Source organism: Artemia sp. Qi Xiang Cuo, chromosome 16, assembly GCF_049724085.1.
Source record: "Artemia sp. Qi Xiang Cuo chromosome 16, ASM4972408v1, whole genome shotgun sequence".
Classification (NCBI taxonomy): domain Eukaryota; kingdom Metazoa; phylum Arthropoda; class Branchiopoda; order Anostraca; family Artemiidae; genus Artemia; species Artemia sp. Qi Xiang Cuo.
In genome coordinates this window covers 13,833,686-13,850,769 of record NC_142809.1, presented here as the reverse complement: position 1 = coordinate 13,850,769, position 17,084 = coordinate 13,833,686, and the positions used below count along the sequence as shown (strand labels likewise).

Here is a 17,084-nt window from a genome sequence, read left to right as displayed (position 1 = left end):
TCCAGGTTTTCCTTAATATGGAAAGTCTAAAAGAGCTATTGATGATTGAGAACAAACGAAAATGTCAAATATTGGCAAAAAACTTGTAAATTTATAATTAAAATCAGAATTTTTCGTTTTGTTTTGAACAGGGGTCAGGGGTCTCGATTTTCTTACTATATTTTACCTTATCTGGATAAATTTCTGTGTAAAATTTACCACTTTCTAAAAACAAACTTGAATTAAAAGATATTTACAAAACAAGTGAAAAGAAATTAGTTGTTGAAAAAACTTATTTTTTGTTAAGATAATAACAACATAGACGTACAGGCATCGTACAGGCATAGACGTAAAGGCAACAGCATACAGGCATCAAAATTCACCGCATATGTCACCACATTTCGGTAGGAAGGATATTGCAAATTACAACTTTTTTAGTCGTCACTTTACCATACACTTCACGATCCCGATCTAGCGTCAATTCTGCTCTAAAGCTATTAACCAAACATTTTAAAAGTTGAACATGTGTTTGAGTTTGACTTTGTAAGCTGAATTTGAGAGAAAAGATGATTTATGCAAAGAAACTCCTCTACAGGATCATAATAAAAGAAGTTTTTGGCCCTCAAGTCGCAGAAGTGGCGTTATTGTTGTTCAGAAACCCATATTCACATTTCAAGAATCTGATAGAGGATGCAAGGACTTTAAAACTCTCATCAAAGGAGGTATGGATTAGTATAGGCTAGGATGATTTCTGAGTTAAATAGTTGTGAAGTGTGAAAATTATAGACTTTATTCCCAGTTTGAAGCAAATACTAGCCTATAGGCGAACTATTAAAGACAATTTTAGTTAGGCTGTGTGCTTTGCTATCTTGGAATACAGTTGACCTAGGTAAAATAAGGGTAAATATATACCAAATCATATTATTGAGTTAGGAATAAAGTGAATGTACCATTTGATGCATTTTTTTATGCTGATTGCAAATATAATAATCATTTCTATTGGAATTGAATTTTAGCCCCCCCCCCCGCCCTATATATGCCAATTCAGGGTATATATTTCTACATTAGGGGGGTGGGGGTAAAGTTTAAACTTACCTCCCATTTATATCAGAAATAAAATTTGTCCCCCCCTAATGTACAAATATATACCCTTAATTGGCATATATATGGGGGGGGGGGCTAATATTCATTTTCAATAGAAATGATTATTATATTTGTAATCAGCATAAAAAAGGCAGCAATTGGTGTATTCACTTTATTCCTAACTCAATAATATGATTTGGTATATATTTACCAAAATAATACCCCTTGAAAATGAATCAATAGCTTTAATAATCTCCTAGGAATAATTTTTAAGCACCATAAAAAAGTGACTTAAGCCTCATGCCTTTGCTCAATCCCAATTTTTAAAGACCTTTACAATGACTTTTGAAATTTAGGAAAAATTTCATATTGTTTCATGTTGAATTTATATTGTTAGGACCTATAGACCTATTAATGTAAACTGAACCTAAACTGAAAAATAACCAAAGTGGCCATAGCAGCTCATCTATAACCCTACTGTCCTAGTTTTTTCTCCTAAATTTCTTCACCTAACTCAACTAATTTCCAAGTTAACATAAAGCCCTTAAACTAGAATTTCACTCAAAAGAGCAGTAGGCTAAAGGCAAAATAACAAACTATGACAATTGCATCCCAGGAGAAAATTGTATTTAGGGTTCTCTTCTGAAAGAAACATACTAGTAAAATAAAAATATCACTGCTATATTAGGCCCGTTTTTTAGCACTAAGAACTTACATCTAAGATCTTATATCTTTCTGCAAAGATTATCATTTTTTTAACTCATCTTTGTTCCAAGATCTTACAGCTCACTGATGTTAGCAAAAAGTGTGAAGACCGCCACTGTTTTGCCATATAGAACAATGGTGAGATAAATTTGATGATCTACTCATCATTGTTCTCAGACGGCTGATCAGAGCAGAATTATGATAGACATTTGCACAAAAATGACCAAAGATGTAAGATCTTTGTTCAAAGATTTCACTTTTAAGTGTTTTCTGTCAAAAGGTTTAAGATCTTAGCACATTGATGAGTGAAAAAACAGACCTATTCTATATTTTATGCCACTTCCAATTATCATGGTCAAGTTTCTGACAAAGCACTCTATCATCTTAATGGTACCATATGTAGCCCTAAGTAGTATTTTTCTTCATTGTTTGTAACCTCCTGATGTGTTTTATAACAAGTATCTTTATTCCTGACTGAGTAGAATCCTTTTTTGTCTGATTGATGACCAGAGAATTGTGGATAAAATTATTTTGAAACAATTTCAAGATTTGGGTAACAATAGAAGAAAATAGAATAGTCTGATTAATAGAAACAAGCTGCATATTACAAAACAAGAATTTCACTATTTTGGCACTTTTTTTTAGTTTTTATATTCTAGGGCTATATCTAGGAATACTGTTTAAAGTTGGGTACATTGTCAGAAAATCAACCAGATGCTTAGGAAAAGTAGACTATAAAATAAAGGTTCTAATGGTACTACATCTATTTTACTAGCATTTTTTCCTTCAGAAGATCCACCCAACTGCAATCTTACCTTTCCCAGTCCAATGGCATATCCGGGGGGAGGGCAGAGGAAGCATATTATCTCTGGACCCCCCAATTAAGTTTTAAAAATTACCTTCTTTCAGGGTATTTTCATTGAAAAATGGCTATTTTTATTTAAAAAAAAAAAAAATAGAAAGAAAAAAACAAATTTGACCCTCCCCTGGATTTTGAAAAATATGTTTTTCACCCTAAATTTTTGTGAATTGAGGCCACTATCCTAGTCCCCACTGAGGGAGCAGCTTTTGTCCTTAAGTTGCAGAAGTGGTATTATGTATGTTCTGAAACCAATACTCACATTTTAAGAATCTTATTGGAAATGCAAGGTTTTTAAAACATTTCCCAAAAGAGGTATACATAAGCACTAGATATTTTCTGAGTTTAACTAATTGTAAGCTGTGATAATCATATACCTTAATTCCAAGTTTGAATTAAGTTTGAATCAAGTTTGAATTCCAAGTTTGACACTTGCCTATAATAATTAAAGAGGATAAAATTCTTGCTAACTTGGAAAGTAGTTAAGTTAGGTAAATAACACTCTTAGAAATGTATTAAAAGCCTTAAGGATCTCCTTAAAAGATATATGTAAGAACCTTACCTTAATCATCTTAATCCATTTGAGAGCTTAAAGGTCCTCTGGACCTGTAGTGCTCTTGAGTTGATGACTTCCAGTCAAATTTCCACTGCTTCTTCTCCCACTTCTTGTCAAGTTGATGTTGGAAAGACTGTATGGAAGGAGTTCTGACAGTGGAGTCCTTCAGTTCATTCCACTGGTTAATTACTCTTCTTGAGAAATGCATTTGACAGATTCTTGATCTGGAGCTTAATTTTTGTAGCTTCTATGAATGTCCTCATGTGAGATGATGGCTGGTACAGTGGTTGCCCTTGATGATGGTGGAGTTTTCCCTTTGGAGTTTATAAGTCAGCATCACATCAATGCACATGCATCTGTAGATAAGGGTAGATAGCTTGAGTGGCTTGAGATGTTCCTTATATGAAGACAACTTTAGGCTTTTCATGCACTTTCTTGCTTGCCTCTGAACATTTTTGATGAGCCTAACATCTTGCTGGTAAGAACAACCAGGCAGGCACATGTCAAAATCAAGATTGGGTCTAACAAGAGCCTTAAAAAGTTTTATGATTATTGTTCTCTCTCTGCTACTGATGGTCAATTTTAATAGGCCAGGGATAGAGTTTGCTCAGGAGACAACATGTTGGATGTTGCTGTGGAACCTCAACCCCTCATCAATGATCACACCAAGGTCCATTTCTTCTTCTCTTTTCACTAGATGGTCCCTTATATTAGTGATTGATCTGATTGGATTTAAAATTGAATAGATAGCCAATGGGTTATTAGGTCCAAGGTGCAAAATGCAGCAATTGCTTGTATTGAATTGGAGAAGCCAGTCTTGAGTCCAATTCTGTAGCCTGTCTAGTTCTTGTTGGATTATATGTGGGTTAGCAATGCCAAAAGGTTGGCATCATCAGCAAAAAAATGCATATTTTTATCCACATGATTGGAAAAATTGTTGATATACATCAGGAAAAGTGTTGGGCCCAATTCAGTTCCCTGCAGTAACCTACTCATTACTATGGCCTCATCAGAGTAGATTGGCTGACCACCTGTCTCAAATAAATGGACTTTCTGCTTGTAGTTAGTGAGGAAATTCATCAGCCATGCTATCAAGGATGTATTGATACCAGCAGCAGATAATTTTAAGAGCAGTCAACTATGGGGCACTTTGTCAAAGGCCTTAGCAAAGTCTAGCAGCAGTAGGTCAAGTGGATGTCCTTGATCAATCAGGTTTGTAATTATCTCATATGATCCCAACAAGTTTGTTTTTATTGATTTTCCTAACTGGAACACATGCTGCTTGGGTGACAAGATCTTTGTTTGCAGTTAAATGTTTGAGCAATGAATCATTAACTGCATGTTCAAACATCTTAACCACAACTGAGGTTAGGTTGATAATTCTCAGGCATGGTGCAGTCACCTTTTATGAATACTGGAGTTATGTTGGCTAATTTCCAGTCTGCTGGGAGCTCTTTAGTGATAAGTGGTGTCTGGAAGATTCTTGTGAGGGGATCTGCTATTACTTCTGCAATTTTCTTTTAGTAACCTGGGATGTATATTATCAGGTCCTGGTGACTTGTTAGGATTCAACTTTTTTAAAAGTTTAAGGACCTCTGTAGATGATACCGTTTTGCTCTCCATTGGGGCTTTTATATTATTAAATAAAAAAAACAAGTTTTTTAAACTGAAAGTAAGGAGCGACATTAAAACTTAAAACGAACAGAAATTATTCCGTATATGAAGGGGGCTGTCCCCTCCTCAACGCCTCGCTCTTTACGCTAAAGTTTTTTTATTGTTTAGAAAAATAGAGTTGTGAGAAAGTCAAACTTTAGCGTAAAGAGCGAGGCGTTGAGGAGGGGACAGCCCCCTTCATATACGGAGTAATTTCTGTTCGTCTTAAGTTTTAATATTGCTCCTTACTTTCAGTTTAAAAAACTTGTTTTTTTATTTAATTTTTGAACGTTTTTGAATTAATGCAGGTTTTGATTTTGGCTCACCGTACATGAATAATTAAAACAAATTTTGCATATTATATTTGGTTAAATGGCTTTCTCGAAACTTGTTTAATTTTATTTACGAACGTTTTTATTAGTAATAAATATATATAACTTAGAATTAACTTACGTAACAAACTTCTATATTCATAAAATTTTAACAGGTATATTAGGGGGTTCGCCCCCTAGTCAATACCCTGCTCTTTAAACTATAGTTCGAATTTTTTTTCCAGTACTTTAAAAATGACCTCTTAATCACAATCAGTTGATCAGTTGAACAACTTGTTTTTTTTTTATTGAATTCCTGATCTTTTTCTTTAATAATGCTGGGAAATCCGGCGCCCCCTTCATAGCAATGTCCCTTCCCCCCTGAAAACTTCCTTCATGGCACGATCCTTCCATATAGCCCCCGACCCTCGCCTTCCCCCCCCTCCCAGAAAAAATCTCCTCTTAAAAAGTCTGTATACTTCCCAATAACCAATACTCTATGTTAACATTGAGTAAAGTTCATAAATTTCAGCCCACCCCCTGGGGACTGTGGGGGATCAAGTCATCCTAAAAGACATTTTTATCATATTTTCGACCATGCTGAACAAAACGGCTATCTCAAAATTTTGATCGGGTGACTTTGGGGAAAAAATGAGCGTGGGAGGGGGCCTAGTTGCCATCCATTTTTTTTGGTCACTTTAAAAGGGCACTAGAAATGTTAATTTCCGTTCCAATGAGCACTCCCACGATATTCTAGGGCCACTCGGTCGATACGATCACCCCTGGGAAAAAAAAAACAAAAAACAAACAAACAAATGAACACGCATCCGTGATCTTTCTTCTGGCAAAAAATGGAAAATTCCACATTTCTGTAGATAGGAGCTTGAAACATCTACAGTAGGGTTCTCTGATACGCTGAATATGATGGTGTGATTTTCATGAGGGTTCTATAACTTTTACGGGGTCTTTCCCCCTTTTTTCTAAAATCAGCCAAATTTTCTCAGGCACGTAACTTTTGATGGCTAAGATTAAACTTAATGAAACTTATATATTTGAAATCAGAATTAAAATCTGATTCTTTTGATGTATCTATTGGTATAAAAATCCCGTTTTTTAGAGTTTCAGTTACCATTGAGCCGGGTCGCTCCTTACTTACAGTTTGTTACCACGAACTGTTTGATAGTTTGGATGGGGAAGGTAAAGGGCCATCAGGCTCAGTGATGAAAACTGAGACAGATTGCTGGTTCAGTAAATTAGCAAGTTTATTAGTTTCTATAACTTCTCCATCTTGCTCAGTTATCAGTTTTTAATACATTGTCTATTGTGGTTTTGGCTAGAGATGTACTGCCAAAACTTTTTTGGATTAGTCTTGGCTTCATCAGCAAGTTTACATTCAAAATTCATATGTAAGGCTTATGTCAAGTTTTTAAGCTTGTTCCAGCTGTTGTAATACTTCTCTCTTTGATCAGGTGCTGTTTATATTTTGTCTAATATCTGCTTTTATGGTTGATTTCCCTCTTAATCTCTTTTGTCATTGTTGGGAGTGCTTTTGGTTTGGCAATAAGTTTGCTTGAAGTGTATTGATTTGCTTTGTTTATTATTAATTTTCAGAAGTGCTGCCATTGCTGTTCCTGAGAGCCAGAAAAGGCGTCATCTCATGCAATACTACCAAGATCCATTCAAATCTTCTTATAATTAATGAAGGTCTTCTTGATGTAGTGATTTGTTGTTCTGCTATGTATGGCAACATGGTCACTCTTCCTGATTGGGGGCATGTATGCAGTGGACAGAAGAGCCTCTGGTCTTTGGAGAAATACCAAGTCAAGAAGGCTTGGTTGCTGACCCTCCCTAAAACGCGTTGGCTGGTTGACAATTTTGTGGAAAAGGATATCATGAACAATGTCAAAGATTGGGCTCATAGGACCAGAATAGATGTAGGGAAACTGGTCTTTCCAGGTTATGTTAGGCAGGTTGAAGTCACCTGCAATTAGTAGGTCCCCATGGTGGGTATCTGTAATCTTGCAGATAAGCTCTGCTAGTTTCTTATCTGTTTCCTCTGGTGATGGTGCAGATGGACGTCTGTATACACAGCCAATTCTAACAGAAGGGTGGCTTTTATTCTCAGTGAAATATTGAAGAAAGTGGTTTCAGCATAGGGGCATCCAGTGGGGTAGCTAATTGGGGTGACAGCGTAAGAGGTTTTGACCAGTGTTCCCTGGTGACAACAATTGGATGACAAGTTGGATACTGTATGGTAGCCTTGCATACTGACATGCAAATCTAGAAGCTGGTTTCTTGAATTTTTGGGTCACACCTCATTAAGAAGTATTACATCATAATCACTTGCATATATCAAAGATTTCAGCTAATTAATTTTGTTTGGTAGATGGTCAATGTTTGCTATAAGAGTGGAGAAATCTTGATTTATGCTCTGCTTTCTTTGGTTGAGTACTTCCTTATGGCAATGGTTCACATTGAGGACAGACTTCTCTACAATAGATAGAGAGGTGCTTGAAGATCTACTATCATCAGCTGCATTGAAACTTTCATTTATAAGGGACCTGTAGGATGATGAGTGTGAGTTCATGGGCACTAATTGGTGACGTAAACACTTCTAGATCATTATTTACACTATGTACAGGGCTGGTATTTATAAGGTTTTAAATTTCTGTAAAATGATTTCTAGTATTTAAGAAAAAACTGTTTATTACTGAATTAACAGGAATTATACTTTAAAAAGACTAAAGCCAATCAAAAGCCTCAAAATTAAGCTAATATATTTATTTCAGAATTCTCGTTGTTATGGACTTGTTGTGTATACAATCATCTAAGCCCTAGAAACAAGAAAACACGGCATACTAGCTTGGCTATTCCTTTCCCAGGCACAATTCTCAGTCTTGGATTAATTCCTGAAAGTTCCATTCACCTAACTCAACTACTTTTGAGGATAACATGAAGCCCTTAAACATAAATTTAACCTAAGAGAGAATTATAATGACAAACTGTGACAATTATATCCCAGAAGAAAATTGCAGTCAAGGTGTTGTTCTGAAGATAACATGCTATTAAAATAAAAATAATACCATTAGATTTCTTATTTTATGCTATTTCTAAGAATCATGTTCAATTTTCTGGCAATACATCCTGCCCCCCTCCCCTGATTGTAAAATATAGCCTATAGTCCTAAATTATACATTTCTTCATTGTTTATCATCTTCTAATAGAATATTTTTATTTATGCAGGCAATCATAGTTTAGATCCAACTAAATGGCGCTAGTACTAACAGCGAAACAAGAGAAAACGCACGACTATAACTTATTAAACTCTGACATGTAAAAAGGAACAAACAAATTGGCAAAAACGGTTTGTTTTTGGAGTAGGCAATTGCAGTCTTACTTTTTTAGCTGACCTTATGTTTATTTTATTCCTAGTAAGTGGTGGTAGAATATCTCTATGTTTTTTACTGTTAAGAAGAAATTGGCCAAGTTTGCAGATCAAACCCAAACAATGTTTATGAAGGGATGGTAGTTGTAGGACAGATAATGCCAATTCATAACTTACATATGCGTCTGAAAGAATAACTTTAAAGGCTCTTTTTATAGTGACTCAAGTTGATTGCTTAGGTAACTCGTGTTGTTGACTTGAGGGCCTCATACAGGGCAAGCTTACTCAATAATTGGTCAGATGTATTTAAGATAAGCTTTCTTAAGTTGGGACACAGAAAAACCGAAACAACATGGTAAGATAAGGGTACGCATTGCACCACTTGCCTTAATAGTGATTATATCAACATATGTACTAAACGAGCAGTCAATGCTAAATGTGGCACCAAGAATTACAGCCAAAGATACACTAGGATACAGTGTGGGAGGACTGACAAAATCCCTCTTAAGAGGATTAAAGTATAAGATTTTGTTTTTTCTTTCATTGATTTTAAGGCTGTTGATAGTACATCGGTCTTTAAAGTTGCTCATTATTGCATCACTTAATTGGGGAACTGCCTTGGAGTTTTCAATGAGATATTTCAGAAGAACTGACAACTCATCTACGTATTTAAACCTGTCCTCAAACTCAGAAATGACAAAGTTTATACGTAATGTGCTGTATACCAGGTAGCTGCATCCCTGACTGAATGAAGTCCAGTTTTGCCTGAGTTTTTACAGAGTTCTGGATAAAGTCATTATTTAAAATGGTTCAAATATTTGGGAAACTATATATCATTGGGTTGCATCTAGGGCCCTCATGGGAGGCTGGGTGCAATGTCAGAAATCAATCATGACATTTTGAAAGAATAGCCTATAAGATAAGGAACCTAAGGGCACTATATCTATTTTACTTGCAAGTTTCCTTTAGAAGAGCCACCTGACTGCAGTTTTACCTATCCCAGTTGTGAAACCAATTACAGTGGGGGAAGCAAATAACCCACGAACTTCCCCCCCTTTAAGTTAAAAATGAAATACCTTTTTAGGGTAGTTCTGTTGAAAAATGGCTTCTTTCATTATTAAAAAAAAGTACAAAAAGGGGATGGGTAGATTCCTACAAAAGTACATTTGAATGGAGAAATTGCTTACTCTTCATGAGACTTCAGAAAAATGTTGAAAGGGGAGGGGGGGAGAAGGAATTAATTGGAATGTTTCTCTATACAGCTAATATGTTACATTCCCATATCTACCTACACAGAGTTGGAAAAGGCAAGACAGGTCATCATCAGTCCCGCCAGGAAATTTCCGTGGGTTGGCAAATACTGCTAGGAACTTAGTTTTCAGGAATTTTTAATGGTAATATTTTACTTTTTCTATGTATATGAAGTACTTTAATGTATTAAAAAATAATTGACAAGAAAATCCTATTGTAGAGGTTGTGATGGCTTCAGTTACATAGAAGATCGAAAGTCTTGCAGAATTTCCATCCATACAATAAAAAACAGGATTTTGATGCCAATAGACATATCAAAAGAATTGGCTGATCATGTTTATTCCTAATATATTAGTTTCATTAAGTTTAGTCTTACCCATCAAAAGCTACAAGCCTTAGAAAATTTGTCTGATTTTTGGAAAAAAGGGGGAAAGGGGGTGAAATGACTTCACCCCCTTGAAGTCATATAATTTAAGTTAAAATTACATCATCAGATTCAGGGTATCAAAGAACCATTGGCCTACCCTAGATATTTCAAACCCATATCTCCAAAAGTGTGGAATTTTGCTATTTTTACCAGAAGAAAAATTATGGATGCGTGTTTATTTGTTTTTTTTTCCCAAGGGTGATAGTATCGACCCAGTGGGCCTAGAACGTCGGGATAGGGCTCATTCTAACGGAAATGTAAAGTTCTAGTGCCCTTTTCAAATGACCAAAAACATTGGAGGGCAACTAGGCCCCCTCCCACGCTACTTTTTTCCCAAAATCGTCCAATTAAAATTTTGAGATAGTTTTTTTCTTCAGCATCGTTGAAAAGGCCCAGTAACCATGTCTTTGGAGATAAAATGACCCCCTACAGCCCACGGGGAAAGGTTTTAAAGTTAATAAAATTGCCCTTTGTTTTATTTGTTATTGGGAAGTATGCATACATTTTTCGGGTGGGGAGGGAAGGACGAATTTTCTGCTGGGAGAATTTTTAATGGTGAGGATGGTTTCCAGGGGATGAAATTTTCAGGAGAGATTTTACACTAGGTGAATTTGCGAGAATTCATATATGAAATTTCTTTATATGTTTTGCTTTCTCTTTACCGATTCAATTTTACGCGTGGACATGTTAAGGGTAAATTTTCGCCAGAATTGAATTATCCAGATGTTATTTCTGTGAGGAGGGGGATTTTTCCGTGGAGGTGGAGCCAGGTATCCTGGCGTTATTTAAAGAACGATCAGAAATAAAAAAGCAAGTTTTTTAAACTGAAAGTAAGAAGCAAGATTAAAACTTAAAACGAATAGAAATTATTCCGTATGTGAGGGGGGTTGCCCCTCTTCAACATTTCTCTCTTTGTGCTAAAGTTTAAATTTTGTCCCAATTCTTTAAAAACGATTCATTAAACACAAGGGTCGTTTAATTAGAACATTAAGTAACTTTTTTTCAAAGTGCCGAAAAACTGTAGCTTGAATGACGAGGTGTTGAGGAGGCCCCCCCCCCTCATATATGTAATAATTTCCGTTCGTTATAACTTAATGTTGCTCCTTACTTTCAGTTGAAAAAACTTGTTATATTTTCTTTATTTAACGAAGCTTAGAGACGAATAATTATTCAAAAGCAATAGAAGAAGTATGTCAATTAAAGTTAAAATATATAAAAATGAAAAAAGTAATTAGTTACAAAAACACACAAAACAATAGTCTACTTACAAAAACTAGGATTTTAACACCCAGCGTTAAGTTACAATTAGATAAATACAATCACTCCTAGAAACAAAAAAAATTATAATAAAACACTAAAAACGTATCCGTTAAGGGGGAAAATACGGAAATTCTTAGCATTCTGTTCAGGGGAAACATTTCTGATTATAGTGGCTTCATATATTAGCTCATGGGTACTCTTGCAATGCAAGCAAAAGTTGACGGTATATTATTAGCGAAATTGCCCCGTATTTAGTTGTTTTCCTTGAGTTTTCTATAATTATACGAACTTTCTTGTGTTCTAATAACTGCACTAATTACTAATAAACAAATACATATTTAGGATCACCATAAAAAGCTGATTCTTTGACTGAATATTATCAATAGTTAGGCTCTTATACTTTCCTTATTGACAAGGATCGTTATTTACTTACTCTTAATTACTATGAATAATTTTTTTTTTTTTTATTTTTTTTTTTGCTCCAACCAAACCATATAGAAAAAATGTTTGTGGAAAACTGGTCAGGGGCTTCTCAGTCACAAATTAGAACTTATATTTTCCTTATTATGGGTCAAAATCTATTGGCAGGCTGCCAACATTGGGGCAACAAACGTTTTTTCCATGGTTTTTCCCTATTCTGCTCTCGTTCCTTTGGTTTCCGTATAATTACTTTATAGTTCCAAATCTTCAGGGGGGGGGCATGGCCCCCTGCCCCCTTGCCGGCGCCCATGGTGTTCCCCCATTCTACTTAGCTAAGTAATTGAAAAAACTCCACCTTTACTCTTCTATATATAGCCTTGGATTAAACATGGCCTTATTGGGCCAGAACTTATGACTGAATTTACTAGTTACCTGTCCCTTGTGAAATCGGCTGCCTCCTTTTCAAATTTATTACAAGGGGTAAGATATCTGAATCACTATTCCAATCCTCTATCTGTCCACAATGGTGTACCCCAAGATACTCTCCTTGGTCCCCTCCTTTTCTCAGTCATGATTTACAGTCTGGCTAAGAAATTTCGTGACTGATGGAAAATTGTATGGTTATTGAAGCTTCCTTTATGATTTTAATGAATTACCTTGTGAGCATCCTCAATGGCATTGCGCAAGATTCCTCGATTTCGGAAACAATATTAAACCCCTCTAAATTTATGATAGCGATAATTTAAAAAAAAACTCTATACCATTCCTATCCCTCCTAGAATTTTTGTGTCCTCCTTTAAATTACTTGATGTAACAGATTTTTCTACTTTAAAGTGGGGTATCTATGTTAAAAATATCATTCATAAGGCTCTCCCTCTTTAAAGGAGGTATGTTTCTCCCCCTTAAGCTTTTAAATAAATGTGGCTTCTCACTCCTTATTCCCTAAATATTTTTACTTCCTTTGTCTGTCCTCATCTTAAATGTGCTTGTTCTGTTTGGCACCCTGACATCTCCAGAGAAGAGTCAGATAAAATTGAATCTATCCATAAAAGGGCCCTGGAAATAATTTTCAAAGAAGATAAAGTACTATACTGTCTCCCTAATCTGCCCTCCTTGGGCTGTCTATTGAAAGAAAAGACGTTTATTAGAATAGTGATTTTTTTGAAGGGTAAGATTATAGTTATAGTATCAGTGAAGTTTGGGGATGACTATTCTGTATGTTATGACATTTTAAGGGTTTTTTTGGACGTTATATAGGTTGCCTCATGCATTTTCTAGATCAAGAAGTTTCAAACATTCATTTTTGTTACTGTTTAAGGTTTGAAGCTAGTTTTTTGAACATTCAGGACCTAGGTGTCTCAATTTCCTGTATATTCACTTAGTAAGTTGTAAGATGCAAAAAAAAATTAAATAGCCAAAACTTTGTTTGATCTTAAATCACTCTTTTGAATGACACAGGTTTTTCCCACCCAAACTGACCCATTATCACCTAATGATTAAGTCACACATGCCTTATACATAGGTAGTATATGGAAAGTGTGAGGTAGCATAATAGGGAAAGTTTGTAATAATTTACAAATAAAAATAGCATAGAAGATAGGTCTTTATAGTAAAATTAGGAGTTTCTTTCAAAACAAAAATCTTGAGGGCATCTGAGGGTGGGGGCTGGTCTAATACTGAATGAAGTTAAATGTATAGGTCTAAGACTGTTAGCCATACATAGCCTACCTCTAATCCCAAATTAGGGATAAGGGTACTCAGTTATGAAGTAATTTGCTGTTGCATGTCTTATGAAAATCAGCTTAGTCAACACTAAAAAAGAAATAAAATAAAAAATATCCTTTCAACAAGAACTTCACTCTGACTTGATTGAATATATGAAAAATCCCTCAAATCCACTTGTACAATGATAACATTTTTGTCAAAATAGTCTAAAAACAGGAAAATTCACAATCACTACAGCATGCAATCACATGTAATCTTAATGAGGTTGAATATTGTAATTCATATTTATTTAAACTAATTAAATCTATCTGTGGCAGCCAACAAGTGTATAAAGGGAAAAACACGAGCATGATAATATGTGTCATCACAAATACTTTATTCAAACTGACTCGCAGTTTTGATATTGACATGTATCCAAAGTTTTTAGGTAGGTTCCTACTTACATGGTAGAATTTGTTTTGGTGTATATTAAGTTAGTATAATTCCTCAATAGCATTTGACGATGTCAGTAAAGGCGGTTACAAAAAATTTAGTCTGTGTTTCATTTTTTTTATAAAGAAATCTAAAAAATAGTATTAACATTTCCATGGATCAATAATAAAGACAAAAAACTATAAATTTCTGAATAGGTAGCTGAATCCCTGTCATAAGAAAAGTTAGATCAGTTTCTTAGACAGGTTTCTAATTTGCAACAAGCTGGGGGAAGTGAAAAGAGTAAAAACAATAACAAAACTTCTGTACTGTATCCTCCCTATGATTTTTCCAAGGCCATTTGCTTCAATAAAAAAAATATTGTAATCCATCCTTTTTTGTTCCATTGAAACTTTTTACTGTAAAGCATATTTCACTTACCAAGGGCTTGCCAGTGTAACTAACCAAGATAGTTTCAAAATGTTGGTTAATTGTTTGCTACTCTCGCTTGTCTCTAATATTGTTACTTTGAAAAAAGGAATATGGGCTGTTTTAGTTCTGAAATGATTTGGTTTCATACGACCAGAACTTGGAGGGGTAGCTGAGCATTTTTAAAATGAGCAGCTGGCTATAAAAAGAAGAAGAGGCTGTTCCATGCCAAGATGCTTGCATTGCATGGATTTTTTCTTTCACAGTTTTTTTTTTTCAAAAAGGAGAGAGGTAGAAGTATGTTTGATAAAGCCAAAACTAAAGGGATGGCTTTGCATTTTGTACAAGCTATAAATAATATCAGTGTTAGTTTATTTTTGAATCTGAAGTTGTAGGAGCTAAAAATTGTATCGTTTCTTTTAGCTTAGCCAGTGTTTGGCAACTTTGTATCAGCATCAACTCTTAGTAATAGTGAAGTCAGAAAGGAATCCTGAGATATTGGAATTCCTTTTAGATGAAGAAAAAATTTTGCATATAGTTTTATTCCCAAAGTAAGTTAATTTTGTTAATTTAATTTTGTTAAAATAATTTAATTATTTTATTTTAATAATTAATTATTTTAATTTAATTATTTTATTTTAATTATTATTATTTAAATTTAATATATAAAATTTAATAATTTAATAATTTTATAATTTTATTTTAAAATTTAATAATTTTATTTTAATTATTAATATTAAGTAATTTAATTTTGTTAAAAAATTTTACATATAGTTTTATTCCCAAAGTAAGTTAATTTTGTTTTCTAATTTCAATCCTCATTTTGCCCCTGACTTTTGTATGTTTAAGAGGTAATCTTTTTGAGCTTACCAACCAGGGCTGCTTTGCTTTTTATTGGTATTAGCTTCTAGCAGAAAGATGCTAAGCCAACATATGGGGACTAGTGGAACTTAGATTGACTTGCAAAGTAAAGGTTATTATTTAAAGTTAGTTTTGGCTGGTAGTTTTCCTTGCCAAATCTGAGTTATTACCTTCAAGGATTCTAAACAATCTCTGACTTTTATTATCTTCTTTATTCTTTTCTGTAAATAACTTCACAAAATGAACTGGATGTTTGAAAAACTTACAGTCACAACTGAAAAACAGTTACTGATATCAAGATATTAAGATATTTAATTAGAACAATAGAAGTATGGTCAAACTTCATATAATTTACTTCTTTAATTGATATTTGAAGTATTTTTCTAGATGCTCTTATAAGCCAGGTCTGCTCTCCATTGGATATTTTTGTACCTGGTGCCTTTTTTGTTTAGACATAGTTTGTTGCTAGTTTCCTTTTTAAAACTTAATTGCAAGGAATAATATAAACAGTTCCATTTATAAAGGCTCTAAGCATTTACTGTGTTACAAATTCAACATTTTTTGAATTCATTGGCATTACAGAAGAAAAATGTGAAGCTAAAGGATTGTAAGTTGTTATATTGTTATGCAGCTGAAAAGGAAAGTTGTTATGTCATCAGTAGTAAAACTCAGTTTTTTCTTTGTTTATTTATATTAATTAAAAAGATGTTTTCCACAAAATAAGTTTTTCAAAAAAAGTAAAAAACTCCATTAAACCAAAAATGAACAAAAATAGAATCAAATAATCTACCAAGCATACAACTATCGCAATTCAGTATCAATAAATAAATGAAACCCATAACAAACAGAAATTAAAATACATAACTGAGTCAAACTCAAAACGAGCAGAAATTAATATGAGTAGGGTTCAAAACTCCTATGCTTTCTAAAAGCCAGAATATAATTCGTACTTTATTTAAAAAATTCAAATGAATTTACTGAAAAAAGGGTATTGTCAGTTTAATATACATAATGCTGCTATTTATTCCTTGAAATCTTGATTAATTTTTGATTTCTTAAAGTTACAAAAGTGAAAAGATTTAAACAATTTTTTTTCAGTAAAGTGCAAATTATGTTCTGGTATTTAGAAAGCATAGGGGTTTTGAACCGTACTCATATTAATTTCTGTTCGTTTTGAGGTAGACTCTGTTATTTACTTTAGTTTCTGTTTGTTAAAGGTTTCATTCATTTATTGAAACTGATTTGTGGTAGTTGTATGCTTGGTAGATTATTTGATTCTATTTTTGTTCATTTTTGGTTTAATGGAGTTCTTTACTTTTTTTTCGAAAAACTTATTTTGTGGAAAAAGTTTTTTTGATTAGTTTCTGTTCGTTTTATACTGCCACAGTCTTTTTCAGGGTAAAGGAAAATAATATTTTAAATCTTTCAGGTTTTCCTTTAAGAACTTATAGTTTGGCCTGCTATTTATATGCTGGAGAAATTTTTTCAGCAATTTTTAACAACATAAACTGTTTCGAAAATCATGACACAAAACGTAGTGTTTAATTTAGTCATATACATCCTCTTGTTGCCCTGATAAATAAAAATTAATACCATCCCCCCCAAAAAAAATATTTATGCTCTTTCACAGTCTTGATACAGTTACATTCTTTTGATTTAATAAAATTTTAAAAGCAGAAGTAGCAATAGAAGGAGCCCCGAAAATTTGAACTTAATACCCTCAGTCGTTCTTGGTGTATTGCTGAGATGTCTTATTGGCAACCAACATT

At 33.9% G+C, this 17,084-nt stretch overlaps 1 protein-coding gene across 2 annotated transcripts in view; it reads left to right on the top strand.

Annotated features, from left to right (window-relative positions):
• The first annotated feature begins 514 nt into the window (after positions 1 to 514).
• Positions 515 to 17,084, top strand: part of Polr3C (RNA polymerase III subunit C) — a 112,663-nt gene continuing 96,093 nt past the window's right edge. For both annotated transcript variants that reach the window (XM_089102267.1, XM_089102268.1), the window contains exons 1-2: positions 515 to 701; positions 14,878 to 15,005. In XM_089102267.1, the coding sequence (XP_088958393.1) occupies positions 546 to 701; positions 14,878 to 15,005 (284 nt within the window). In that variant the 5' untranslated portion in view covers positions 515 to 545. The remainder of the gene's footprint in view (positions 702 to 14,877; positions 15,006 to 17,084) is intronic.